The sequence below is a fragment of the Papio anubis genome, chromosome 6 (genome assembly GCF_008728515.1).
Source record: "Papio anubis isolate 15944 chromosome 6, Panubis1.0, whole genome shotgun sequence".
Taxonomy (NCBI): Eukaryota; Metazoa; Chordata; class Mammalia; order Primates; family Cercopithecidae; genus Papio; species Papio anubis.
The window spans coordinates 154,435,632-154,463,343 of record NC_044981.1 but is presented as its reverse complement, the minus strand read 5'-3'; the positions used below and the strand labels follow the sequence as shown (position 1 = coordinate 154,463,343).

Here is a 27,712-nt window from a genome sequence, read left to right as displayed (position 1 = left end):
TTTCGCATTCATGTTCACTCAGATATTTAAGCACCAGGTTATACTTTCCCTTAATTCTTATGGATAATTTTTAAAAATAGACTTATTTTTTAGAACAGTGTTAAGTTCACAGCAAAATTGAGTGGAAGGTACAGAGATTTCCCATGTACCCCCTACTACAACACATCCACAGCATCTCATTATCACCATCCCCCACCAGAGTGGTACATTGGTTACAATCGACGAACATACTTTGACACACCATTATCACTCAAAGGCTGTAGTTCACATTAGGGTTCACTCTTGGTGTTGTACATTTTATGTGTTTGGACAAATTTCTGATGACATGTAACCACTATTATAATATTATACAGAGTAGTTTCACTGTCCTACAGATTCTTTGCTCTGCTTATTTTTCACTTCCTTCCCCCACCCAGTAGCAATCACTGATCTTTTTACTGTCTCCACAGTTTTGCCTTTGCCAGAATGTCATGTAGTTGGAATATATAGTATGTCACCTTTTCAAATTGGCTTCTTTGACTTAGTAATAAGTTTCCTCCACGATTTATCATGGCTTGAATAGCTCATTTCTTTTTAGTGCTGAATGATATTCCATTGTCTGGTTATACCACAGTTTATCCATTCATCTACTGAAGGACATCTCATTTGCTTCCAAGTTTTGGCAATTACAAATAAAGCTGCTATAAACATCCATGTATACGTTTCTGTGTGGACATAAGTTTTCTTTTTTTTTCTTTTTTGAGACGGAGTCTTGCTCTGTTGCCCAGGCTGGAGTGCAGTGGTGCGATCTCGGCTCACTGCAAGCTCTGCATCCCGGGTTCATGCTGTTCTCCTGCCTCAGTCTCCCGAGTACCTGGGACTATAGGTGCTCGCCACCATACCAAGCTAATTTTTTTTTTGTATTTTTAGTAGAGACGGGGTTTCACCATGTTAGCCTGGATGGTCTCAATCTCCTGACCTCGTGATCCACCCGCCTTGGCCTCCCAAAGTGCTGGGATTACAGGCATGAGCCACCACACCTGTCAAAGTTTTCAACTCCTTTGGGTAAATTCCAAGGAGCATGATTGCTGGATCGTATGGGAAGATTGTGTTTAGCTTTGTAAGAAACTGCCAAGCTGTCTTCCAAACGGGCTGTAGCATTTTGCATTCTCACCAGCAATGAATGAGAGTTCCTGTTCCTCACATCCTTGCCAGCACTGGCATTGTCAGTGTTCTAGATTTTGGCCATTCTAATGCGTGTGTAGTGGTATCTCATTGTTCTAATTTACTTTCCCTGGACATACGATGTGGAGCATCTTTTTATATATTTGTTTTACATATGTGTGTATTCTTTGGTCAGGTGTCTGTTAAGGTCTGTGGCCCATTTTTTAAATGGGTTGTTTGTGTTCTTGTTGAATTTTAAGAATTATTTGTGTGTTTTGGATAACAATTCATTATCTTACATGTCTTTTGCAAATGTTTTCTCCTGCTCTGCGGCTTTTCTTCTTCTTCTCTTGATGGTGTCTTTTGCAGAGCAGAACATTTTAATTTTAATGAAGTCAAGCTTACCAATTTCTTTCATGGATCTTGCTTTTGGTGTTGTATGTTAAAAGTCACCGGAATACCCAAGGTTTTCTAGACTTTGTCCTGTGTTATGTTTTAGGGATTTTATAGTTTTGTGTTTTACATTTAGGTCTATGACCCATTTTGAGTTAATTTTTGTGAAGGGTGTTAGGTTTGTGTTTTGTTTTTGTTTTGCAAGTAGATGGTTGATGTCCAGTTGTCCTAGCACTGTTTTTTGTTTTTTTGTTTTTGTTTGTTTGTTTTTTAGGAATATGAGCCAAGGTTTTACTTGTCAATTTCTTGCATTTGAAGTACTCTTTGATAACATCCTTGGCTTGAGACTCTTTTCCGTAGTCCTACGATACAACTACAACCAACCATTTTATGGGGTTTCCCTCCCTGTCAGTTTTAGAGAAACCTACCCATTACCCTAGTTTCTTGTCATCAACCTTAGTTAGGTTGATTTGGTGTTCAGCTCAAAGGGCCTCCATCAAGTTGACATAGACAGGCTCATCACAGTTAGATGGAAGCAACAAAGATGGGCTTGGCTCTTGTCTGAGGCTTTGACAGCTTTGCAAATTCCATGTGCTAGGCTGTCCTGGATGAGACTGGTCTTCAGCACCTCTTTTAAAGCAGTATTAACATCCACTGCACCTCCAGCAGCAGTGTCTTCTTTGGCCATGGCAATGGGTTATGAGTGAAGGTGGATCTTGAATGCATCGAGCCTCCACCTCCGTGAAAGAGCCCAGCACCATTTTTTGAAAGAGCTATGTTTTCTCCATGGTATTGCCTTTGCTCCTTTGTCAAAGATCAGTTGACTGTATTTATGTCAGTCTACTTCTGGGCCCTCTATTCTGTTCCATTGATCTATTTGTTTATTCTTTCACCAGTACTATACTGTCTTTATTATTGTAGCTTTATAATATGTCTTAAAGTCAGGGAGTGTCAGTCCTTTAAATTTGTTCTTCTTGTTCAACATTGTGTTGGCTATTCTGGGTCTTTTGTCTCTCCATAGAAACTTTAGAATCAGTTTGTCAATATCTACAAAATGACTTGCCAGGATTTTGATTGAGATTGCATTGAATCTATAGATCAAGTTGGGAAGAACTGACATATTGACAACATTGAGTCTTCCTAGCCATGAAAATGGAAGCTCTCTCCATTTTCTTAGTTTTTTGATCTCTTTCACTGAGTTTTGTAGCTTTCCTCATCTAGATTTTATCCATATCTTGTTAGATTTATAAGTATTTAATTTTTGGAGTGCTAATGTAAATGATAATATGTTTTCATTTCAGTTTCCAACCTTGTATCTTGCAACTGTACTATAATCACTTATTAGTTCCAGGAGGTTTTGTCAGTTCTTTAGGATTTTCTACATAGATAATCCTGTTATCTGCAAACAAAGAGTTTTATTTCTTCCTTCCCAATCTGTATGCTTTTAATTTCTTTTTCTTATCTTATCACATTAGCTGGGATGTTCTGTATGATACTGAAAAGCAGTAGTAAGAGGGGACATCCTTGCTTTCTTTGTCATCTTAGTGGGAAAACTCTTTCTTACCGTAAATATGATGTTAGCTGTAGGTTTCTTGTAGATATTCTTAGAAGTTTTCTTCTATTCCTAGTTTGCTAAGAATTTTTATTATGAGTGTTGGATTTTGCCAGTTGCCTTTTCTATATCTGCTAATATGTATCTTCTTTAGCTTGTATTTTCTGTATCTTCTTTAGCTTGTGGTGTGATAGATTACATTGATTGATTTTCAAGGTAGTTGTCTTTTTAAATTTGAATTTTGTTCAAGATTCCTAGAAGTGATTCCAAACACTGGTTCAGGAAGTTACTTTGGAATGAAATGGTTACTAGCGGTTGTCCCATACCAGCCTTCTGAAGTGATATGAACAAAGCTTTTTAAAAAATTCCTCTATACACTTATTCTTTTCATTATTCAGTATATTTCAAACTTCCTAAATGTAATCAAAAGACTTCTTAATAAACTGTTTTAAGTACAATAACATTAAAAAATGTTTTTCCTTAAGGTTTATGCATTGCATCCTTTTACTTGCTTTTTAGCTAGAGTTAACTAATATATACTATAAATAAAGAAATAATTCTTCACAAACTAACACTCTGCACCATCTTTTATGCTAGCCTCCATGCATCCAGTTTTGAGTCATCTGATTCCAGGCCTATCTCTGGCACACGTCTTAGTCCACTAGAGCTGGTGAGTACTTTATATAACCACCAGTACTTTATATTATGTTGTGAAATGAAATTGGCCAAAAATACTTGGAATCAGTACTTATATATGCTATGATAATTATCATGTACACCTAAATAGACTAATAATTTAATATGAAAGCAGATTATTTTATATTATTCAAATGTAATGGGTAATATCTAATGAAATACTTCTATAATTTACCTATAGTTTGATAGTAAAGAAGAATTTTTAAAATATATAATAACTTGGTAAGCAATATTTCACAATATTTTTGCTTTCTTAGTTATACATACATATTTTCTTAAGTTGTATATACAAAAATTATATGTATAATTTATATGAAAGTTATATATCTTATACATGTATAAAAATCATATATTTATATGTAGTCTCTTTATATATACACATTTACATATAAATATATGTAGTCAAAGATTTATTACAAAAAAAGTAACAAAAATCCAGTGATCTCCTGTCCCCTTATTCTTCATTGTTCCCCTCTCAGTGGCTTTCACTTTAAGCTCTTTTGACGCATCCTTTTAGCATTTACATCCAGACTTCCCAATGCCACACTGTCTTGCTGCTTTCTGACTTATGAACTTGAGGAATTATCTAATGACTTCTAAGGAAGATGAAGATTTTGTTTCTGTCTTTTTGCCTCTTATCATAATGCGTTTCACCTTTTCTATTCCCATTATTTCTCCCATATAGATATAAAACTTTGGTTAGATCTGTTTTCTCTATGATTACATAAACCTGTTCATAGTTGAGCCTTGAATTAATGATAAATTCTCCTTTCCTGCACCACTTTTTGTTTTCCCTGGCATTAATAATTGCCTTACTTTTTAAGTTTTGTATTATTAGTATTTCAAATTTCAACCCCAGACTCATCCTCAGTGGTCTTAATCTCCTTTTATGTTCAGGCACATGAGGCATTCTATGGATTTACCTCCTTGGAGGACTCTTCACATGTCCTGCCCAACCACTTTCCCTGAGCACAGCTCTCCTGGGATGCCCCTCACCATCCTCCTGGGGAGATGGCTTCTCCTTCTTGTGCTGGCTTTTTCGTGGTTCCTGTGTCTCAAGTCCTCTTTCTTGATTTTCTATGGATTTGGTAGAGCATTCCCTCCCATAGTTTCTTGAGAAAGGGTACATGGGAAGTAAATTATTTGAAACTTTGATTCCTGTTTTTTCCTCTCTGGAAGTTTGTCGGATGTTTCTTTTTGTTTCTAGTGTTCTGAAATTTAATGACAATGGTCCTTTGTGTGAGTCTAATTTTATCAATCATGCTGGGCACGTGAAGGGCCCTTTCAATGTGGAATCTCATGCCTTTCAGTAAACATGGATATTAATTGAATATTTAATATCATTGTAGTGTCTTACCGACTTTTTTTCTGTTTGCTTTTTCTGGAATTTATTATTCAGATGTAGGACTTCCTGGGCCAGGCGTGGTGGCTCATGCCTATAATCTCAGCGCTTTGGTGGGCCTAGGCAGGCCGATCACCTGGGATCAGGAGTTCAAGACCATCCTGACCAACATGCCGAAACCCTGTCTCTACTAAAAATACAAAATTAGCTGGGCATGGTGGTGCGTGCCTGTAATCCCAGCCACTTGGGAGGCTGAGACAAGAGAATTGCTTGAACTCAGGAGATGGAGGTTGCAGTGAACTGAGATTGCGCGGTTGCAATCCAGCCTAGGCGACAAGAGTGAAACTGTCTGAAAAAGAGAAAAAGATGTAGGACTTTCTGGACTGACACTTCAGTTTTCTTATTTTCTCTCTTTTCTGTTTCACATCTTTTTGTGGAAGAGACTGTGTTCTGATCCCTTAGAGTTTTTTAAAATTTCTGCTATCATATTTTTAATTTTCAAAAGTTTCTTTCCCCTCTACGTTATCTCTTTGTATAGTAGTCTGTTCTTATTTCATGGTTGCAGCATGTTATCTGAGTATATTAGTGGTAGTTTTGATTTTTTAACTAAGTTTTCTCCCTTTATAGTCTCTGTTGCATTTTTGTCTCTGCCTTTTTTTTTTTTTTTTTTTTTTGAGACAGAGTCTCGCTTAGTCTTAGTCGCCCAGGCTGGAGTGCAGTGGCGCGATCTCGGCTCACTGCAAGCTCCGCCTCCTGGGTTCACGCCATTCTCCTGCCTCAGCCTCCCGAGTAGCTGGGACTACAGGCGCCCGCCACCTCGCCCGGCTAATTTTTTGCATTTTTAGTAGAGACGGGGTTTCACCGTGTTAGCCAGGATGGTCTCGATCTCCTGACCTCGTGATCCGCCCGCCTCGGCCTCCCAAAGTGCTGGGATTACAGGCGTGAGCCACCGCGCCCGGCGTCTCTGCTTTTTATACTAGAGGCTTCCTCTGATGCCTCATGCTGTTTGTTTGGCTGCTCTCAAGAGTAGTGGCGGCTGGGCACAGTGGCTCACGCCTATAATCCTAGCACTTTGGGAGGCCGAGGAGGGCGGATCACAAGATCAGGAGATCGAGACCATCCTGGCTAACACAGTGAAACCCAGTCTCTACTAAAAATACAAAAAATTAGCCAGGCATGTTGGCGGGTGCCTGTAGTCCCAGCTACTCGGAAGGCTGAGGCAGGAGAATGGTGTGAACCCGTGGGCGGAGCTTGCAGTGAGCTGAGTTCGCACCACTGCACTCCAGCCTGGGTGACAGAGTGAGACTCCGTCTCAAAAAAAAGAAAAAAAGAGTAGTGGCGTGTGGATTGGGTTGGTCAACCTATAGGTGGTATCTACCCACACCTATAGTTAGGGGGATCTGGCTGGGCTGTGTTGTTGATGACACCCCAGTGGCAGTATCTTTAGGACTTTTCTTACGGGCTAGTCATATTCTCTGTAAAGAAGTATCTTCCACGCTGTTTCCTGGATGTTAAAGTCTGGTTGCTAGCTTCCAGGTGCAGGAAGAAGGCGGGAATGCCCAGCATTTAGGATATAAATATTCAGTTAACATCCATGTTTATAATAAGTACTCTGACACTCAACAATAAGGGTACTTTTATGAAATTGGTATGTTAGTCAAGCGCTTCTCAATTTCTGTTACTCTGTGTGTGTGTGTGAGTATATGTGTGTGTGCACGCGCATGTGCTTGTATGAATGTTTGTTTTGAATGAACTATTTGAAAGTAAGTTGCAGACGTTGTGATACTTCATCCACAAAAATTTAAGTGTGCATCTCATATGAACAAGGATGGTCTCCTACATAGCCACAATACCATCATCTTAGCTCAGAAAATTAACATTACTCAGTAATATCATTTAATGTACAATCCATGTTCAAATGACCCCAATTGCCTCAAAATGTATCTTACATTTTTAAAGTGTTTATCAGATTGCCTCTGTGAGAAAGATTATACTTGTTCATATGTTGCAGATGACAAACATAAGATCCCAAGATAGCAAGCATGAACCAATATTGCAAGAAATAATTTGCCAGCTATTGTTGACACATGGCTTGTAAGTGTCTACAATCTTGGGAATCACTTGGGTTTTGAGCCAGCTACAGCCTGAGGACCCAGTTCGGCAGCTCAGTGGCTCTACCTTTTTGTAGAGTGGCTCTTTATTCTATGATTCTGTAGTTTGACTCCTATAAATTACTTTTAATATTACTTTAGTTTTTTGGGGACTCACTCAGTTTGGGTCTACCCTTCCCTTAAAAAAAAAAAAAATCTCATTTTCTAGAGATAACCTGGACCTTGTCAAACTGGTACAGTACTTGGACTGTAGGATTAGCTGTTGGGCTAAGACAAGATAGGCATTTATCTGTTTAGGGTCATTGAACTTAAATTTCCATACCTCTGAATGGTTGGGTGCTATGTTCAAAGTAAAAGTAGACGGCTAGGCGTGGTGGCTCATGCTGTAATCCCAGCACTTTGGGAGGCTGAAGTGGGCAGATCACCTGAGGTCACAAGTTCGAGACCAGCCTGGCCAACATGGTGAAACCCCGTCTCTACTAAAAATATAAAAAGTAGCCAGGTATGGTGGTGCACGCCTGTAATCCCAGCTACCCTGGAGGCTGAGGCAGGAGAATCACTTTAATCCAGCAGGCAGAGGTTGCAGTGAGCCAAGATCATGCCACTGCACTCCATTCTGAGCAATAAAATGAGACTCATCTCAAAAAAAAACAAACAAAAAAACAAAAAGCAAAGTAAAAGTCGTCTAAGAAGCTCCCATTTTAAGGAAAATGACTATTTAATTTGAGACTGTTGTTGTTGTTATTGTGGATTATGTGAGGGTCTTAAGTACATTTCATTTTAAACAGTAATTAAAATTTGGGGCCCCCAGTCAAAAAATTCTGAAAATGGCTCCACGCTACCTGACCTTCCACCTTTTTTCTTCTTTATCCCTTCATTTTTTAAAAGAACTCTTTGCCTCTGGTAACCACTAAATTGGCAAAGGGCAGAGATAGATAGATGAAGGGAGAGAGAGTGGAGAGAAGGAGATAACTGGAGAGAGAGGGAGAGAGAATGGTGGAGAAGTATCTCACAGTTAAGGGACACATTTGCTGAAAGAGTTTGTGAGGACCTAGCCCGTTGAATCTCAGTGCTTTTTGGATCTAGGACACTTTCTCAGACCAGTTTGCCTTTTAACAATTCCTCCACCAGCAGTCAGTCAGGGAACAGGGACTCAGACAGCAGCCTTTCACCTCCTACAGTGAGCAGATTAGCTCAACGCTGCTTTTGTACAGCTACCCTCTCTCTCTTTCTCCCCATCCTATGTGGCCTGTGCTCCCCACACACCCTCCAGCAGGCAATGGGCTGCCCACACTCAGGACTGCCCAGGGCTTCTGAGAAGAGGAAGAGCTGACGCTCATGGTTCCTGATTGTTCAGGCCCTGCCCTCCAGCCCCACTGGCCCAGGGGGTTCCTATTAGCAGAAGCACCCTGATTTGTAGTTTGTTTGTTTGTTTGTTTTCTGAGAGAGTCTTGCTCTGTCACCCAGGCTGGAGTTCAATGCCATGATCTTGGCTCAGTACAGGCGTGCACCACCACACCTGGCTAATTTTTGTATTTTTAGTAGAGATTGGGTTTTATCATATTGGCCAGGCTGGTCTCAAACTCCTGGCCTCAAGTGATCCGCCCACCTTGGCCTCCCAGAGGGCTGGGATTACAGGCATGGACCATTGTGCCTGCCTGATTTGTTGTCTTTCATTAACGTTTATATCTACCTGCTATATAGGTGTGCCAGCTTACATCTTTTTTCCTTCTTAGCAGCTCCCTGCCGCTCCACAGGAGCACTGAGACCTGGGGCAGTTGGGTGATAGTTACTCCTATTTTTCTTCTACTCTGGTTAGATGGTATTCAGATTTGTTTACACAGAGATAACTGCCCTCTTGCTTTGAATTGTATAAAGTCAGAAAAGAGATGTGACCCTGTGAATAAGCAGGAAGTGTTATCTTTCGTCATTATTTTAGTCAACAAGATAGAATTTTCTTGGTTTCCTAAACTTACCGAGTCCAGTTATATAAACCCCAAATGTTTTTATTCAACTTTTTATTGACACAGAAGAATTCAGCTTGATACATTTACACAGACTAAACACACTCAGTAACCAACATTCAAAAGGAAAAAATAGGTCACTACCAGCATCGTCAAATCGATAATTTCTGGGCTCTGAATCTGCCATCATGGCCCCTCTCAGCCACTGCCTTCTCTGGGCAACTACCAGCCCCACTTCTAACAGTGTGGATTAGTTTGAGCGGCATAACCAAGCTCCAGGTAATTGATAAGTGAAACAAAATTTAATATTTTTAAAAGAAAGGGACCTAGGAACTCATATAAACCTTGGGGATGGGCGATCCAGGGTAAGACAAATAGAGTAGAGCCAAAGCAGTGTTTTTTCTTTCATGATTGCTAAAACAAACGGTGACATTACAGCAGTGAGTCACATGCCGAGAGTGACAGAGGACCCCAGTGTACCTGTGGAGAAAATCATAGTAATAGAAGTGCACACAGAACTGCTGCATCACAAAGGTTCTGTGCTTGTGAGAATTTTTTTTTTTTTTGAGGTGGAGTCTAGCTCTGTTGCCAGGCTGGAGTGCAGTGGTGCGATCTCAGCTCACTGCAACCACTGCCTCCTGGGTTCAAGTGATTCTCCTGCCTCAGCTTCCGGAGCAGCTGGGACTACAGGTGCCCACCACCATACCCAGCTAATTTTTGTATTTTTAGTAGAGACAGGGTTTCACCATGTTGGCCAGCATGGTCTCAATCTCTTGACCTCGTGATCCACCTGCCTCTGCCTCCCAAAGTACTGGGATTACAGGCATGAGCCACTGTGCCTGGCCGCTGGCAAGAATGTTTAATATTTGCTTTCTGACTTTCAAGGTGTCTTTCGTTGCATGTGTGTGTGATCTGTTGCTTTTCAGATTAAATTGTGAGCACCAGAATTTCTGGGGTGAGATGTCCTGAACTCCCTTTTCCAGTTGTCATGTAGGATGTGGGGAGACCCTGTTGGGTGATCTGGAAGAGCCAGGGCAGAAACTGGCCAAGGTGACAGTGCTTGGAAGAGTCGTGGCCAGCCTGATGGATATGATACCTTAAACTTAGTTCCATGTATTGTGTCTTCTTTAACGGGGTTGTCCTGTGGAAATAGACTGTGTCTTCAATGGACTCTAACAGGTCCACCAGCCGGAACAGACCTTAAAATATGGCTGTGCCTGTGTCCTTGATTATGCTGAAGTCACGGGTTAGTGTCATGAAACAAAATGTGAGGTAGCTAAGGTTCTCAAGTGAATTTTTTTTTTTTTTTTGGAGACAGGGTCTTCCTCTGTCACCCGGGCTGGAATGCCGTGGTGCGACCTCTGCCTCCTGGGTTCAAGCAATTCTCCTGCCTCAGCCTCTTGAGTAGTTGGGACTACAGGCATGCACAACCATGCCTGGGTAATTTTTGTATTTAGTAAAGATGGGGTTTCATCATGTTGGCTAGGCTGGTCTTGAACTCCTGACCTCAGGTGATCCACCCACCTTGGCCTCCCAAAGTGCTGGGATTACAGTTGTAAGCCACCGCACCTGGCCCTCAAGTGAAAACTTAAACTTACTTGCAACATTCTCTGATTTCTAAAATTATTTGAATTTTATGAGAGAAACATGTTTGCTGTTTTTCTTTATAAAAGTCATTTTACTCCACAGCATGATAGAACATTTTGTAGAACTTGGCGTAAAAGAAATTGCTGAGTCATTTAGTTGTTTTCTCTTAAATAATTAAACATGCTTTACATATGTCACTTTATATTCTAAGTAGTCCCACGAGATGCATGTTTAAATGGGACACATAATTTATTAAATGTCAGTAGTAAAATGGAACCGAATTTTTGTTATACAATTACTAATTTTGCACTAAGAAAATAATGCCTTTTATTGAGGAGCATTTGTGGGACTTTTATCTTGCCCTGCAGAGAAAATTCAGTGATTCTCTTGTGGGGAAATTTGCTTTCCAAACCATGTTTTCCCTCTTTATAAAATCTTTTGGCTGAGTGTGGTAGCTCATGCCTGTAATTCTAGCACTTTGGGAAGCCAAGGCAGGAGAGCTGTTGAGCTTAGGAGTTTGAGACCAGCCTGGGCCACATAGGGAGACCCCATCTCTACAAAAAATAAAAAATTAGCTGGGTGTGGTGGTGCATGCCTGTAGTCCCAGCTACTAAGGAAGCTGAGGCTGGAGGATCGCATGAGACCGGGAAGTTAAGGCTGTGGTGAGCCATGATCGTACCATTGCACTCTAGCCTGGGTGACAGAATGAGACCCTGTCTTAAAAAAAAACGGTGGCTCAAGCCTGTAATCCCAGCACTTTGGGAGGCCGAGACGGGCGGATCACGAGGTCAGGAGATCGAGACCATCCTGGCTAACACGGTGAAACCCCGTCTCTACTAAAAATACAAAAAACTAGCCGGGCGAGGTGGCGGGTGCTTGTAGTCCCAGCTACTTGGGAGGCTGAGGCGGGAGAATGGCACAAACCCGGGAGGCGGAGCTTGCAGTGAGCTGAGATCCGGCCACTGCACTCCAGCCCGGGCTACAGAGCAAAGACTCCGTCTCAAAAAAAAAAAAAAAAAATTTCATTTAATACAGTTCGGGTGTCTGCAGAAGGAGCCGTTTGCTTTGTCTGCATGATTGTTATTTGACAGAGTTCTTGATCTTTGTTTCAGTTTCAGGGTACCTGCAGAATGCAGACATTTTGAGTTAAGAAAACCACACATCTGTCTTCAAAATTGAGATTATCCTCTGTATTTCATTTTTCATAATTGCACAGAAAACACCTATTTTCCTGTATTACACTCTCAGCTTTTCTGTTCCTATTAGCTTCATGTCCTAAGTAACATTCCTATGAATATTTTGCAACAAAGTGGGGAGGCTAAAAAGTAAAGTGACTATTTGTTAAACAAATATAATGCAATTTATGCAGACAAACAAGTGTTACCTACTTCAGAACAGACCCCTCAGAATGCAATATCTTAATTCTAGCAAGCCTGTGTCAGAGGCTAGGACCTTTACTTTTGGGAAGAGTTAAAAGGAACTTGGAACCAAACCTGATAAATAAGGGCTGAGAAACTTACATGGGGAAAGGAACTGGCATTTCTTGAGCCAGTTCCATTTAGGAACACATTAGTTCCATATAGCAACACATTCCATAGTAGGAATTGTGTTTATGGGAATGGCCCTGTAAGAACTGTCTCTGTGTTATAGCTGGGCGGGTTCAGAGGAGTAAATGACGTGCACAAGTTCACATAACTAGTGAGTGGGTCCTTCTCCAGGTCTCCAAAAGTGATTTATGCTTTCTTCCGTATTATGATGATTATTTTATTTACTGTTTTTTTCTAGCTATGTTAGAAAAATATGTCTTTAATATCATAGAACAGTTTTTTTTGGTCTGGTTTATAAACCGATCCTAAATACAAATGAACAAGAGGAAATAAACATTTTGAAGAATGTCATCATTATTGAAATGAACAACTTCTTGGAAGGAACACCCTAATATAGATGTCTATGTTCTATTCGTGTATGTGAGAAAACAAGTGTTTGAGATTATGCGTCATACGTGATAAATGACTTCACCCAATTTTCCAAATTATATGACTTGGAATTCACACTGGATGTTTCAAAAATTTGTTGATTAACTTATTGGATAGTGAGTTACTCATTCGCATATTATGAAAGTGACTTTAGGCATGTTAACTTGATTATTTTTGGTTACAGCTAAAAGCACTTGCTGCTATAAGGTTGTTCTTTCATAGGCAAATAACTGTGCTGATATTGGAGGCAGGAAGGATAAGAGCACCAGGTAACTCTAAAACTAGGAGCTTAGTCACCCTATGAGGGCACCAGGTCAGAGGCCACTCAGATTAGAGGGAGTTCTGGGTGGCACAGAACTTGGTGCAGGTGTTTTTAAAAAAGTTTTTAAGGAATTAGAATTTTGTTAGTAATGTTCCTCTACTAAGAGTATCAACATTGACACTTAAGAAAAGAAGGGGGTAAAAATAGAGAGTATCAGCATAGAATTTCTGAGATGTAAAAAGTAAAACATTTTCGGCCGGGCGCAGTGGCACACACCTGTAATCCCAGCACTTTGGGAGGCTGAGGTGGGTGGATTGCCTGAGGTCAGGAGTTCACGACCAGTCTGACTAACAGGGTGAAACCTCGTCTCTACTAAATCCAAAAAAAAAGTAGCCGGGTGTGCTGGTGCATGCCTGTAATCCGAGCTACTTGGGAGGCTGAAACAGGAGAATTGCTTGAACCCAGGAGGCGGAGGTTGCGGTGAGCCGAGATTGCGCCATTGCACTCTAGCCTGAGCAACAAGAATGAAACTCCATCTCAAAAAAAAACAAAAACAAAACGAAAATTACCTGGGTGTGGTGGTAAGCTCTTGTAATCCCAGCTACTCAGCAGGCTGAGGCTGGAGAATCTTTGAACCCAGGAGGCGGAGGTTGCAGTGAGCGAAGATCGCACCATTTCGAATCTCCGTCTCTAAATAAATAAATAAATAAATAAATAAATAAATAAAACACTTTCATATCATAAGTCTAAGACAACTTCTTGCTTTTATGTTTTATGACTTTTTCACCTAACTTGTTTAAAATTTTTGATATCATTAAAAAAATACATTTGTGGCATCCAAAATACGTAAATGTACCACTTATATTCCACATAATTCTTGGTACATATAGGTGCTGAATAAGTGTTTTCTGAACTGACTTGAACTCAGACATTTGCAAAGCATGTTGAATACGCTGTATGTAATTTTGTAGTCTTTTTTTTTTGAGATGGAGTTTGCTCTGTCGCCCAGGCTGAAGTGCAGTGGTACAATCTTGGCTCCCTGCAGCCTCCAACTCCTGGGTTCAAGCGATTCTCCTGCCGCAGCCTACTGAGTAGCTGAGACTACAGGCATACGCCACCATGCCCAGCCAATTTTTGTATTTTTAGTAGAGACGGAGTTTTACCATATTGGTCAGGCTGGTCTTGAACTCCTGACCTCAGGTGATCCACCTGCCTCGGCCTCCCAAAGTGCTGGGATTACAGGCATGAGCCACTGCGCCCAGCCAATTTTGTAGTCTTTTATACAGATAATATTGGTTGCTAGCATGTGTAAACTGTTTTACTCAAGTATGCTAATAGCACAACAGAGTAGTTAATACAATATGATTGAGAAAAACAATTTAAAAATGCTTTATATCTACATGTATCACATTATGTAAGATGGGCCAGTGAGCTGGTAGAATCAGGAAGCCAAGATGAAGCCAGGCAGATAGGCCTCATGCTCTTCTGGAAGGCTAGCTCTGAGGTAAGTGTTGTTTGAGACACAGAAAGTCATTCCAATTATTTAACAAATCTCTTTCCAGAAACCGAAAGTTCCGGCATCTCCCACCAGAGAGGAGGATTCCTGCTTTTCCTTTCCTAAGCCCCCAGTGGACCCTGCGAAGATTAGAAGAATAAGCAGTGCCAGGGCTCGCTTATTCAGGGCTGCCTCCCAGGGGGCCCTTCTGCCGGACAGATCCCTTCCTCCCTCTGACTGTAAGGTCATGTAACATCCTATAATCTCTGGGGACAGGCATGCTTCTTGAGTTTGCACACAAAAGCTATTTTTATAATGATTTTTCCTAACCCTGGATGATTTTTATATTAACTAAGAGTTAGTTAATATTGGGAAAAAGCTGGTTAAAAAACATTGTTCATATATTTTTCCGGGTGCTTATAAGGAATACCTAAATATCACAGTTGGTAGGAAAAGAAAATTAGGATAAGTGGCTGGGTGTGGTGGCTCATGCCTGTAATCCCAGCACTTTGAGAGACCAAAGCAGGCAGATCACCTGAGATCAGGAGTTTGAGACCAGCCTGGACAACATGGTAAAACCCTGTGTCTACTAAAAATACAAAAATTAGCCAGGTGTGGTGGCGTGTGCCTGTAATCCCAGCTACTCGGGAGGCTGAGGCAGGAGAATTGCTTGAAACCAGGAAGTGGAGGTTGCAGTGAGCTGAGATCGTGCCACTGCACCCCAGCCTGGGTGACGAGTGAGACTCCATCTCAACAAAAAGGAAAAAAAAGAATATTAGGATAAGTATTCCCTAGTGGATAGTTCACGTATATCGGAAATAAATAATTTTTAAATTAGAGTTCAAAAAGTTGTTAATTTTATTAGAAATTAATGAAAATGGTAAGATTCTTATTATGTTCATTAAGGTTATTTCTTTGAAAATACCCTTCTGATCCCATGTGAGCATGTAAGCAAAATTCCAATGGGACTTTTCCTACTGCCTAAGAATGCTGCCAGGCACCTAAACCTGGGAACAGAGAGGCTAAAGATCACAGCCCGAGGAGTCCTACCAACAATTGGAATCACTCCCCATCCAGGACATATTAAGGGTTTCTCAAACTGTGGAACAGGACCCAGAAGTGGGATGACAATCAATTTAGTGGATCCCACCAGCGTCTTTAAAAAATAAAGTAGAATGGAATATAATGGAAAGTGTCAGAATACGTAACACACAATAGGGGTAAGTTTCGCTTCAGGAGACTTGACTTTGGTTTTCAGTGTGTGTTCAGGGCCATATTACAAACGATTTCTGACTGTGTGTGGTCAAAACAAGTTGGGAAACCACTTTACCAGGAGCTGACAGAACTGGTTCTCCCTCCATCAACGAGATTTGATGAAGAGAGATAGGCTTACAGTCACTGAGAGATGGGGAGAGCCTGGAATATACATACCAAAGATCACAGCCCCCACCTGAGCATCGTACTTGATGGACAAGTATTTTTTTTTTTTTTTTTTGGGACGGAGTCCCGCTCTGTCGCCCAGGCCGGAGTGCAGTGGCTGGATCTCAGCTCACTGCAAGCTCCGCCTCCCAGGTTCCCGCATTCTCCTGCCTCAGCCTCCCGAGTAGCTGGGACTACGAGCACCCGCCACCTCGCCCGGCTAGTTTTTGTATTTTTTTTTAGTAGAGACGGGGTTTCACCGTGTTAGCCAGGATGGTCTCGATCTCCTGACCTCGTGATCCGCCCGTCTCGGCCTCCCAAAGTGCTGGGATTACAGGCTTGAGCCACCATGCGCGGCCTGAACAAGTATTTTTTTAAATTCATTTCCAACATTTAAAAAGTAGAAGAATCTCATGGAAGAATCCAGATTTATGACTCCTTGTGAAAAATCAGAAAATCTGGCAACACTGGGTCGCCATTCCATGTGGCCGCAATGGGGCATGATTGGAGCTGAGTGGTACCCCCATTCTGTGGCCAGGATATGGTCTGCAGTCACCATGTCCCTGGCTTGTGCCATTCACTTGCCTGTTTGGTCCCTGATGAGGCTGAAGAGGTAGAATAAAGGAGGAAAAAGAATGAAAGAAAGGAAAGAAAGAAAGAGAGAGAGAGAAAGGGAGGAAGCGGGGAGGGGGGGAAAGAGGGAGGGAGGGAGAGAGGAAGGAAGGAAGGAGCAAGGAGGAAGGAAGGGAGGGAGGGAAGAAAGGAGGAAAAGAAAGGAAAGAAAAAAAGAGGGAAAGAAGGAAAAGAGAGAAAAGAAAGAGAAAAAAGAAAAAGAAAAGAAAGAGAAGAGAGAGCGAAGGAGGGAGGAAGGAAGGAAGAAAAGAGAAGAGAAAAAACAAGACAATGAGGATGTGCAGGGTGTGTGCCTCACACTGTGATGCTGTGACCAAGTATATCATCAGGCAACTTGCTTTACCTCGATGTCCCAATTTGTTTCCTTTCTTACACTACCAGTCAGTCTGATATTTATTGAACTCCTACTAAGTGCCAGGCACCATTCTAGGCCAACAGAGTTCTGCCCTCAGAGAGCTTACTATCTAGTGAGAGGAGATAGACAATAACAGGAGAACAAATAAGATAATTTGAGTGCTGATGAATGCTCTGAAGAAGATAAACAAGATAATGGACTTGAGAGTGACTGTGGTGGGGTAGTTTGCTTTAGCTCAGGTGGCTCTGAAAGGTATCTTTGAGGAGCTGACAGCTGAGTAGGAAGGTGACTCATGAGAAGGAGGCAGCTGTGTAAAAATCCATGGACCAAGTGTCCACATGAAAAGCGAGTGCAATGACCAGGCACGAGAGCAAGTGCCGGTGGTGGAGGACCCAGAGGTCCGGTGGCTGGAAAGTGGCTGATCAAGGGAAGTTGCAGGGAGCTGAGGCCACAGAACTGCCCAGGGCCTCGGAACATGGGAAACACACCCAGCTGTGTTCTACTTGTAGTGAAAAGGTAGGGTTTACAAAAGGGAGAGGCAACATGACGTGTGTTTTTTCAACAACAGCAGTTCTCATCTGTAGCTGCCCATGAGAATCGCCTGAGGAGCTTTGCAAAAGCTCCACCCCCAGAGTCCCATGTCAGCTCAGGTAAATCAGAAAGGGTTGGTAATTGCAGGAGCAAAGGGCTTGCCAAGATGGGGGGTGCTGGGACCTGGAGGTGAAGGGCACTTCTTGTGAACAGGATGGCAGGATTGGTGCGAGGACTCCTACCTTGTTTTTCATTCTGTGTTCTTGCTTGTGAGGTTGAATACTGTGTATGTGTTTCATGCATTTTTAACTTTTGGGAGTGCACACTAGAAAACCCTGCTGCTTGCACTGATGTGAAAGTGACTGCAGAGATGAGTGCTTTGCCCACCATCCTCCTCCTCAGTGCTTCCCCAGTGACTTAGCTCCTTCCCCCCTGGGGTACCTGATTGTTGCCTGCATGCTCTGGGAGATGCCCTGTGCGGCTGTCATTTCCCAGCACTGAGGCCAGCTTCACACCTTCAAGGTGCACTGAAGCATGTTTTCATTGTGGCTCTTTTATCCACCCTGTTTGCAGTCACCCTCTTCACCATTCAGGTCATCCCTGAGGTCTGGGCCAGCATTCAGGAAATACTGGCAGCAGAAACTCGTTGTTATTTTAAAAGCACATGTCATCCAATTACAAAGTTATAAAAAATATTTGAGCTCTCCAGCCTTGGAATCATTGTCATTTGTATAACAGCTCCCTGGGTTTCATTTCAGATCCTCTCTATTGTTTAGAAGAGGTAGGCTTTGTGGGGTAACTGAGACTGTAGAAAAGGAGGGCATCCCTTCATTTGCTGTGAAGTCATTTGTGGCTGACACTACCCCACAAGCAGGGCCAGGGTGTGGTGGCAGGTTTGGAATTCCTGCTTTAAGAGAGTGAAAGAGGAAGAGATTTGTGTAGTCATCTCCACAAGGCCAGCAGTATAACTGCTTTGTGTTCACATAGGGCTTTTGGCTGGAGGCGGCACTGCTGTGAATGCTTCCCCAGTTATTCAAGCCAGACAAGAGGCCTGAGAGCAGTACCACCTCCTCAGCCATCCCTGTCAAACTCTGTGTCACCAAGCCCTACATGTGCTTCCTGACTAGCTCTTGAGTCTGCATTCTCCCTCACCACTGCCGTGGTGCCTCCATCCCTCTTGCCTCATCCTGTTTTGCTGCTCTTAAACCACCCTCTGCTCACTGGGGTGCTGTGATGGTCTGCAGGTCGGTGGATGCAAGGCCCTCAGCCCGAGGAACAGCCAGTGGAGCCTGAGGATGCTGAGCTCCCAACACGACATGGCTATGAGCAGCAGCGTTATCCCTTTATCCCAGGGGACCATGAAAAATGATCATTTTCTGTGTGTTCCATAAAGCACAAGAGGTCGGGAAGCAAATAAAGATCAGATTGCACCATCCTCTTGCTGAAAACCCTTCAGAGGCCCCGCTGTGCCTACAGAAGTGTTTGCCAAACTGAGTTCCAGGGAACTCCAGGGAACACTTTTGGCAAAATGTTAATAGCTTTTCTTTGGAAAAAGGTTCAGTGCTCAAATAGGTCAGGGAAACACTGCCTACCCCTCATCTTCTTGGAGAGTCTCTGTGCACATGAGTGTATTAAAGTGTTGGTAAAGAAATCTGTTTAATTTTAATTCAACATAGCATTTCACAAACCTGCTGGACTGTGGGATCTGTCTTTTGGGAAAACAATTTGCGAAACACTAGCCTACTATGGAAGTTGGCAAACTTTTTCTGGAAAGGGCCAGATAGTAAATATTTTAGACCTGGTCCCTATGGTCTCTGCTCACCCTCCTCAGTTTTGTATTGTAGGGTGGAAGCAGCCATCCGCCAATTTGTGGCCACTGAAACTTGAATTTCATGTAATTTTCACTTGTCACAAAATATTGTTCTTTCTTTGATTTTTTTCTAACCATTTAAAAATGTAAAAACTGTTCTTAATTTGCAGGCTACATGAAAACGAGGTGGGGAAGATTTGGTGGGGCTGTAGTTTGCTGAGCTCCGGTGGGGGTGGCGGGGGATGAAGTCCCAGCTCCTCCAAGTGCACAGCTGTGTTGTGATCCAGCCCCAGCCCAACATTCCAGGCCCTGCTCACGCCTGTCCTGGGCCTGCCCCCTCACGGTGGGTGCACCGGCAGGGTGGAACCCCTTTTTGTTCCCTACACCCACCCTGCTGTTTCAAACCTCAGGCAGAACCTGCTGTGTAATTTGCTGGGCCCAATGCTGAATGAAAATGTGGGGCCCTTTGTTCAAAGATTATTAAGAGTTTCAAGATAGCCACAGCAGAGCCTTAAAACAAGTGTGGGCCCTTCTAAAAGTGGGGCCCTGCCTAACTGTACCGGCAATACACACTTGAAGCTGGCTTTCACTCCAGACTTTTGTTCTCTTTTCTTCAAGCTGTTTACCTCTTATTAACCATTCAAAATGCTGCTCAGCCCCCACCTCTTCTGTGAAGCTTTCTCTGACCAACTCCTAACCCCTCAAGCTTTCTTCACTCTCTGCCCCCTCCTTACCTGACTGGGACCACACTGGGCTTCATTTATCTCTTTACACATCTGCCCCCTTTGTCTCCCCTACGAGACAGAGCAACGTCATTAAGAAAAGTGTTTTTCTCTATTTGTTGCCCAAGAGCCAATAACAGGGTGTGGTGTATAACAGATACCAAATAAATATTTGTGAAACTGAACTGGTCCTGCATGGTAAGGCTGCTGGGAGCTGTTTCCTTTTGAAGTTTACCCATGATCCATTACAAAATTCATACAATGTGCTTCTACTATCTACCAAGAGGATACAGACCATAGCTATGCATGCTCAGTTTCATCGGGGACATTCATCAGGAATGAGAGTGAGCCCCCCAGGGCAGCTCTTCGTTGTAGTAATAACTGACAAGCTTACTCCGGTAGATTTGAAGATAGACAGGTGTAGCTCCTCGACCAATAGGTATTTGGGTTCCCCTTCTAGAAGCTCCGTGATGGCCAGGACTTGTTCACCATGGCTTCATCCATGCAGTGAACAGCACCTGGCACATAGTGGTGGGTGCTTCATAAATATTCAGGGAGTGAATGAATAAGAAAAACGAATGCTAAAAGATAACGATAGGCTAAAAGTACTTTGTAATCGGAAACAGAATGTGTGCTTCATAATTCAGTAGTAAAGTCATTGAAGGTGGTGTGGTGGTATGGAGAGAGCCCTAGCCCAGAAGTCAGGATTCTTGGGTTCCAATCGTCATAATGACAATAACTTCTAGGTTTTGAGTGTGCTAGCACCATATAAGTCACTTTACTAGGCCACATCATTTTAAATCTCACCACATCCCCAAGAGGTGGGGACCACAGAAGGTGGTGTGTATTGAGCGTCCACATCACAGAGCCGGTGCTCAGGGGGGCCTGCACTCAAACCCAAGTCTGAGCCAAAGCCTGTGTTCTTCCCACCCCGTGGGCCTCGCTCTCCCTGTGACTTTAGGTCATTTAACCTTTGGATTCTCAATTTTCTCATCTGAAAAAAAAAAAAAATAAGAAGCCTAGAATCTCTAAGGTTCCTTTCAGTTTTAAAATTTAGTGTTTTGAAAGCAGGGAGTTTGGTCAGAGGGGTAGAATAGGTGGTTTTGTTATTATTAGTTTTTATTGGTTTGTTGGTTTCTTAGTAAGTACAGAAAAGGAAAGGAAACCTTGAGTCATTTTGAAAAATCTTGCAAAACAGTAGGTATTTTTCTACATGAAACTCATCCCCACCCCCCAACACACTGTATTATGGGAGATTTACTCTCTTCCCCTTTAACAAAATGTTTTCTCACAGACTACAGCCTTGTGGCAGCATAGACAATAAGCTATTCCTAATACCAATTTGCTGAAAAGGGAAGTGCTATATTATTATATGTCTAAAAATCTGGAGTCATAAACAAAAATGATGTCTTCTTGCAACTCTATCTTATCCCTCTTTAGAGGTATGTTTCAATGCCCTGTCCTTTCCATTGCAGAGTAGTGGTCTACTAGGCTAGGCCTCCACAATCCACCCCTCACCCCTCTAATCACCTCTCCTCCTCTTCGCCTCCTTGCACACTGCATTCCTGCTATTCCTTGAGCACCCCAGGCACAGTGGGTGCTGAAGAGTCCCCCACTTCAGCCTACCTTGGGGCCTCTGTACCAGCTGATCTCTCTGCTCAAAATACTGACCCTGGTGGCTGGATGCCTCACCCCAGAAAGGATTTGTCCTCCCTACCCTACTGTACCCACCCTATTCCCAATCCCCTTAACCCTTCCCCACTTTTATACTTTGCTTTTTTCCCATAGCACTTATTATCTTATAACACCATGTATACCTTATTTATTATGGTGATTGCTTGTTTTCTGTTTATTAGGAAAAGCCCTGTGAGATCAGGGATCTGTTTTGATGCACACCAAGTGCGTAGGACAGTGTTTGATATGGGGGAGCCACTCAGTAAATGTTTTTTGAATGAAAAATTGCATGATCAAATTCAGGAGGAAGAGCTGCTGTTATGGAACACAGGACTACTTCTGTGGACTAGGTAGTTTATAAGCCTGAAGTCGAGAGTTTGCCTTCAGGTAGACTCTAAGCTGATAGAGATAAGATTCTATACATTTTTACCTGCAGAATTGATGGTGCTAGGCTTAAGATACTGGTCTTGTGTATGCTCAGAAAGGCTTTGGCCATAAAATTCCGGACTTAATTATAAGCAATGTATAACTTTAAAATCATATAAATTCTTAGATTGAAAAATAACATGGAAAGGTAGTGATTCCTAAAATAAGAATAACAAAACATTTTCTTGGTTATATTGCAGCAAAGAAGACAGTGGAATCCAAAGACACAGTTATGATGGGGGACTCTGTGGTGAAAATAAATGGGATTTATTTAACAAAATCAAATGCTATTTGCCACTTAAAGAGTCACCCACTTCAGCTAACTTATGATGGAGGCTTCAGTGAAATAAAGGAGCAAGAAATGTTCAAAGGAACAACATCCTTACTGTCTCATCTCAAGAGTGGAGGGTCAGTATTCTTTTTATTTAATTTTCTGGTCAGGATAATGATGTCATTTACCAGTTTCATCTGTATCTTATATAGATGATTGGTTTGCTTTTTCTCTTTTATATAAGCAAATTTTATGTTAAGGGTACATGAATAGGAGAGACTACTTCTCATGGCCAAATCGAGTTGATTTTATATCATTCCTCATGTAATGCTCAAGAAAACCTTTATTCATGACTGTCACAGTGCTGCTTCTGTAGGACTATCAGAATAAGATTTAGTTGGACTATTCTAGCCATCCCTTGAGAGATAATCATTCCATTTGTGTGTTATTTGGGATTCTTGCATGGCCTGGAATCTCCTATTGTCTCCCTTTGGGTTAGTTCACTGTCCTTAACTCCGCAAGAGTGGACACTTACTTTATTCTTCAGTAGATCTTGGATTAAATATTTATTTTGCAAACTAATGGCTAAAACAGAAGAGTCCTATAGATTTCAGTTATCTGTGAGATCCCTCCATTAGTCCCTCATAAATGAATGATTGGGAATTACTTTATTTCATACCATGTTCCTAGATAGGGTTTTCTTGAGAATCAATCTTCCTACCATATTAAGGATCTGTGGAGAAATGCTTGCTGTTTGGACTGTGAATTCTTACCCTGGTGTTTTACTGAAGAAACCTTGAATAATTGGTGGCTGGAATGGGGGAAAGAGTGGAGAGAACAGGCTCTGTTTTCCAGTCCCAGCCAGTAATGATGCTAAGAGAGGCAGAACGTCTTGAACTGGACAGGTCACTCAGTTTAAGATATTTTTTTCTAGGACTTTCCATTGGGTCATCATGGATAACTGCCCAGTTCAGATTTGCTTAACAAGATTAAATTCCATGAGCCATTTTAAGATCAAGTATTTCTTACCCTCACGTTAGATTTCGAGTCTGATTTTGGCTTGGACACATGTAGCATGCTCAAAACGTTTCCCCCAAGTGGCTGCTTGGCAGCTTGTTTAGCTGAACCGACCTTGTCTGCTGACACAGCCTGAAGAGTGTCACACACACGGAATTTATATTAAGCAACCTAGTAGTCCTTGTAATGTCGTTTTGCATTCAGAACATTTTTTTAAATTAAAGGAAAAATGAAATGTCTCCTTAAGTGGAAGAGAATGACTTCAAATTGGGACTTTGGGAGTTGAGTAGAAAACATCAAACTGGCCATTGCAGACAAATCGTTTCCAGTTGGTGAATAAGAATAGGCTGTGGACCTCAGAGCTTAAACATAACAGGCAGCAGGAAAACTTGTGTTTCTTTCAGTATTTAAGTAAAAAGGAAACATTTATCTTGCTGCATCCATCCTTACAGTAATGAAAGTTGACTAGAAAAACCAGACAAGACCTATTTAATTTGTTTATTTGCAAACCTTCAGATGTGGCAGAATAATCTGGAAAGCCAGAGTTCATTATGTCTTCCTCATTCTGGAACTTCAGGGGCATTTTCAGTTACATGTTTTATCCCACAAACAGCAAAAGACAAATCAGTTAGCACTTCTTCCTCACTGTCCAAAATTATGAGGCGCTGGCAACAGCGCTAATTGTTTTCTTTGTGTTTTGTTAGGACGGCTTTTGTGTCATACAAGGATTGTGTCTAAGTTGGGTTTGCAATGTACCCTGGCAAGGTTAATTTTCAGTAACATTTTTGCTTTATGAATCTTTACCTCCTTTAATCATTGGGTGGAATTTTGTTGGAGTGGTGCCAAAAAAGAAAAAAGTTTATATAGTAGGATTAAAACAAACCAGAAAATGGAAACTCTTAGCAATTCTTTCATTAATGACATTAGTGAATCAGTCTGGGACACTTGATAATTGTTTCTTGTAAACATTTAAGTGACTAATTCCAAGAAACAATCTTTGCTATGCAATGGACTATTCCCAGTTTTGATGCTAGAGCCCTACCCTCAATTAACTTTTTTTCATCTTTAGACCATAAAGTGAAAATGAAGACTCTTGTCAGTGAGCTGGGCTGGCAGGAGCAGGGAGGGTTGAGGAGTGTGTAAGTAGACCATGGAAAGGGGACAGAGTGGGTGAGGACACACTCCTAGTGTGGGGACCTTGCAGGCTTGTCCAGTGTGAGAGTGGCCACCTGGGTGGTGTGTGTTTGTCTGGCTGGGAGAGGAAGGAGCATTTTATTTCCATGAAACTGCAGTAATTGTATACTCTCATTTAAAATATGGATAATTCAGATATGGGATGGACTGGAGTTCAACTTTATGCTGGTTATGGTGGAAAAAGGATTTGCTAAGCAAAGTATCATTGTAAACAATATTTTAGAGGACTATTTAACTTTACGAAAGAGAACACACTCTCAAGCACGTATGGAATGCCATCCTCAAACCTCGTGCCAGTTATAATAGTCTCCATATGCCCATTTAGGGATTCATTTAAGGTCTGGCAGACTTGCTCCTCAGCAATACTTCACCATCACTTGCTTTGTATTACTATATGGATTGAAAGTAATGCAGCCGCCATTAACAAAATGTGTGTATGCTCCATCCATTCATCCACCCATCCACCCACCGACATATCTACCCATACATTCACCCACACACCCATTCATCCACCCATCCACCTATCTATCCACCCATTCACCCATCTACTCATCCACTCATCTGCCCACCCATCCACCCATCCATCCGTCTACCTACCCACCCATCCATCATTCATCCATCTATCCATCCATCCATCCATCCATCCACTCATCTATATATTTACCCATCTATCCAACCCATTCACCCATCCATCCACCTATCCACCCATCCATCTATCTACCCATTCACCCATCCATATATCTCCATATCCATCCACTCATTCACCCATCCATCCACCTATCCACCCATCCATCCACCTATCCACCCATCCATTCATCCATCCATCCATTCATACATCCATATACCCATCTACCCATTCATCCACCCATTCACCTATCCATGCACCCATTCACCCATCACCCTATCCATCCACCCATTTATCCATTCACCCATCTATTCATTCACCTATCCACCTACCCATCTACCCATCTATCCATCCATCCATCCATCCATCCATCCATCCATCCATCCATCCATCCATGGAATCTCTTTCAAAGCAGATGAATCTCTTTACCTGCTTTAAAAATATTTTAAGGCTTTCTGTGTAAATGTTCAAACTGTCATGTTTTGGAAATGTGATCTTTAGGAGGAAAGCCCAAGAGCAGCCAACTGTTGTGGAGAGTCAGGGACTCTTCCTGAGGAGCCAGAATCTCTGGACTTAGGTTTGATTCTCTTTCAGCCACTTGATTTAGCTGTATGTGGCAAGTCTGTTAACACTTTCAGGGGCTCAGTTTTCTAATGTATAAAATGGAAATAACTCTGCTCTTTTACGGCCATCTCCTTCTAGCCCTCACTGTAGGTTGTGGAATGATGACTAAGGCTTGAAAGCCTTACTAATAAACTGTCAAGTGCTCTTAGTATTGTTGGAATAAAAAATAAGAAAAGAGGGCTTCTGGTTAAAGGCACAAAGGCATTCTCTAGTAATTCAATGAAAGCAGCAAAGAATGAAAAACAGAGAAGTAAATTTCATCAATGAAACAAAAAAATGGCTACGACCCTGAACTACACAACATGAAGCAAACTTTACACTGCAGTATGAGCTTGATGTTTGTTGGTCTGCCTGACAAACAGGCCTTCTTGCATTGTGTAATAAATCCTGCTCAATCCATATTTGGAGAAAGGCTAGCCCTGTCTTCCCTGTGTCCCTCCCAGGGATGGTTATGTGGCCCAGGGCTGGCTAATGAGAGTTCCAACCCCAGCTACAGCAGTTGATTCAGAGATGGGCACATGATCCAAGCCAGGCTGGTTGCATACCTCAATGGGACTTTCACCAAGGCCTTTGGGGAAAGTGCTCTTTCTCCAGGTTACAAACTATAAAGATGATGTGGTCTTGGAGCTGACAGTGGCCTTTCCACAGCCTTATGGAGAGAGGTTCTGAGAGGGAAGTGGTATATAAACAACAAAAAAAAAAACAAAGAATGAATATAATGATCAAGTTCAAGGATGATATATAAACCTCTAGATCCAGCTGTGCCTGAAGTCACCACATCAACATTGTAGAATACTATTTTGTGAGCCAATATGTTCCTTTTTCTCTCTCCTTCCTTCTTTTCTTTTTCTTTTCTTCTCTCTCCTTCCTTCCTACCTTCCTTCCTACCTTCCTTCCTTCCTTTTTTTTTTTTTTTTACGGAGTCTAGCTCTGTTGCCAGGATGGCGTGCAGTGGCACAATCTTGGCTCACTGCAACCTCCGCCTCCCTGGTTCAAGCAATTCTCCTGCCTCAGCCTGCCGAGTAGGTGGGATTACAGGCATGCACCACCACGCCAAACTAATTTTTGTATTTTTAGTAGAGATGGGGTTTCACCATGTTGGCCAGGATGGTCTTGATCTCCTGACCTTGTGATCTGCCCACCTCAGCTTCCCAAAGTGCTGCGATTACAGGCATGAGCCACCGTGGCTGGCTGGCTGGCTTGCTTTCTTTCTTTCTTTCTTTCTTTCTTTCTTTCTTTCTTTCTTTCTTTCTTTTCTTTTCTTTCTCTCTTTCTCTCTTTCTCTCTTTCTCTCTCTCATTCTCTCTTCTTTCTCTTTCTTTTTCTTTCTTCTTTTCTTCTCTCTCTCTTCTCCCTTCCTTCCTTCCTTCCTTCCTTCCTTCCTTCCTTCCTTCCTTCCTTCCGGGAGAGTTTGTGATACTTTAGATTAGGTTTTGTCACTTGGACCATTGCATTCATAAGAATCTAGTTAGCCTTTCAGACCCTAAGAAATCTAGATGATAACAAGGGGTAATTTGAAAGTAGACACATACCTTCTCAGACCTTGAGCAAGAAACAGATTTTACTAAAAGTGAGTCTCTTAATTTAGAAAGGTGTACTCAATATTTAATTAAAGAGATGAGATCTAACGATGTGGGCAGGCTGTGGGAGCAGGGAGTATGCCCTGTGTAAGGACTCCATTCAAGATCCAGATCATGAAGTGAGGGGGAGGATGGAGCTGAGGATGACAGACACTCCTGGTTACATGTGAGCCAGCTAGTTTGTGTGTGTGTGTGTGTGTTTGGGGAGAGGGGCTTGATACATTAGAATTTAAGGAACCCAGCATGTGAAAGGGCTTTTCCGTGCATCACAGCAACCTGCTCCACACAAACCAAGGGAACATACACTCCC

General features: G+C 42.1%; 1 protein-coding gene and 1 pseudogene across 8 annotated transcripts in view; one reads left to right on the top strand and one right to left on the bottom strand.

Moving 5' to 3' along the window:
• Window positions 1-27,712, top strand: part of ARMC2 (armadillo repeat containing 2) — a 127,704-nt gene that overhangs the window by 6,095 nt on the left and 93,897 nt on the right. For 4 of the 8 annotated variants that reach the window (XM_003898341.5, XM_009206324.3, XM_009206325.4 and 1 more), the window contains exons 3-5: window positions 3,686-3,758; window positions 14,589-14,760; window positions 22,292-22,499. In XM_003898341.5, coding sequence (XP_003898390.2) covers window positions 3,686-3,758; window positions 14,589-14,760; window positions 22,292-22,499 — 453 coding nt within the window. Of the gene's footprint in view, window positions 1-3,685; window positions 3,759-14,588; window positions 14,761-19,483; window positions 19,613-22,291; window positions 22,500-27,712 lie in introns of those variants that run through there. The other 4 variants (XM_003898342.3, XM_021938029.2, XM_009206327.4 and 1 more) reach the window with 4 other exon arrangements.
• LOC116275226 lies at window positions 19-2,224 on the bottom strand (annotated as a pseudogene).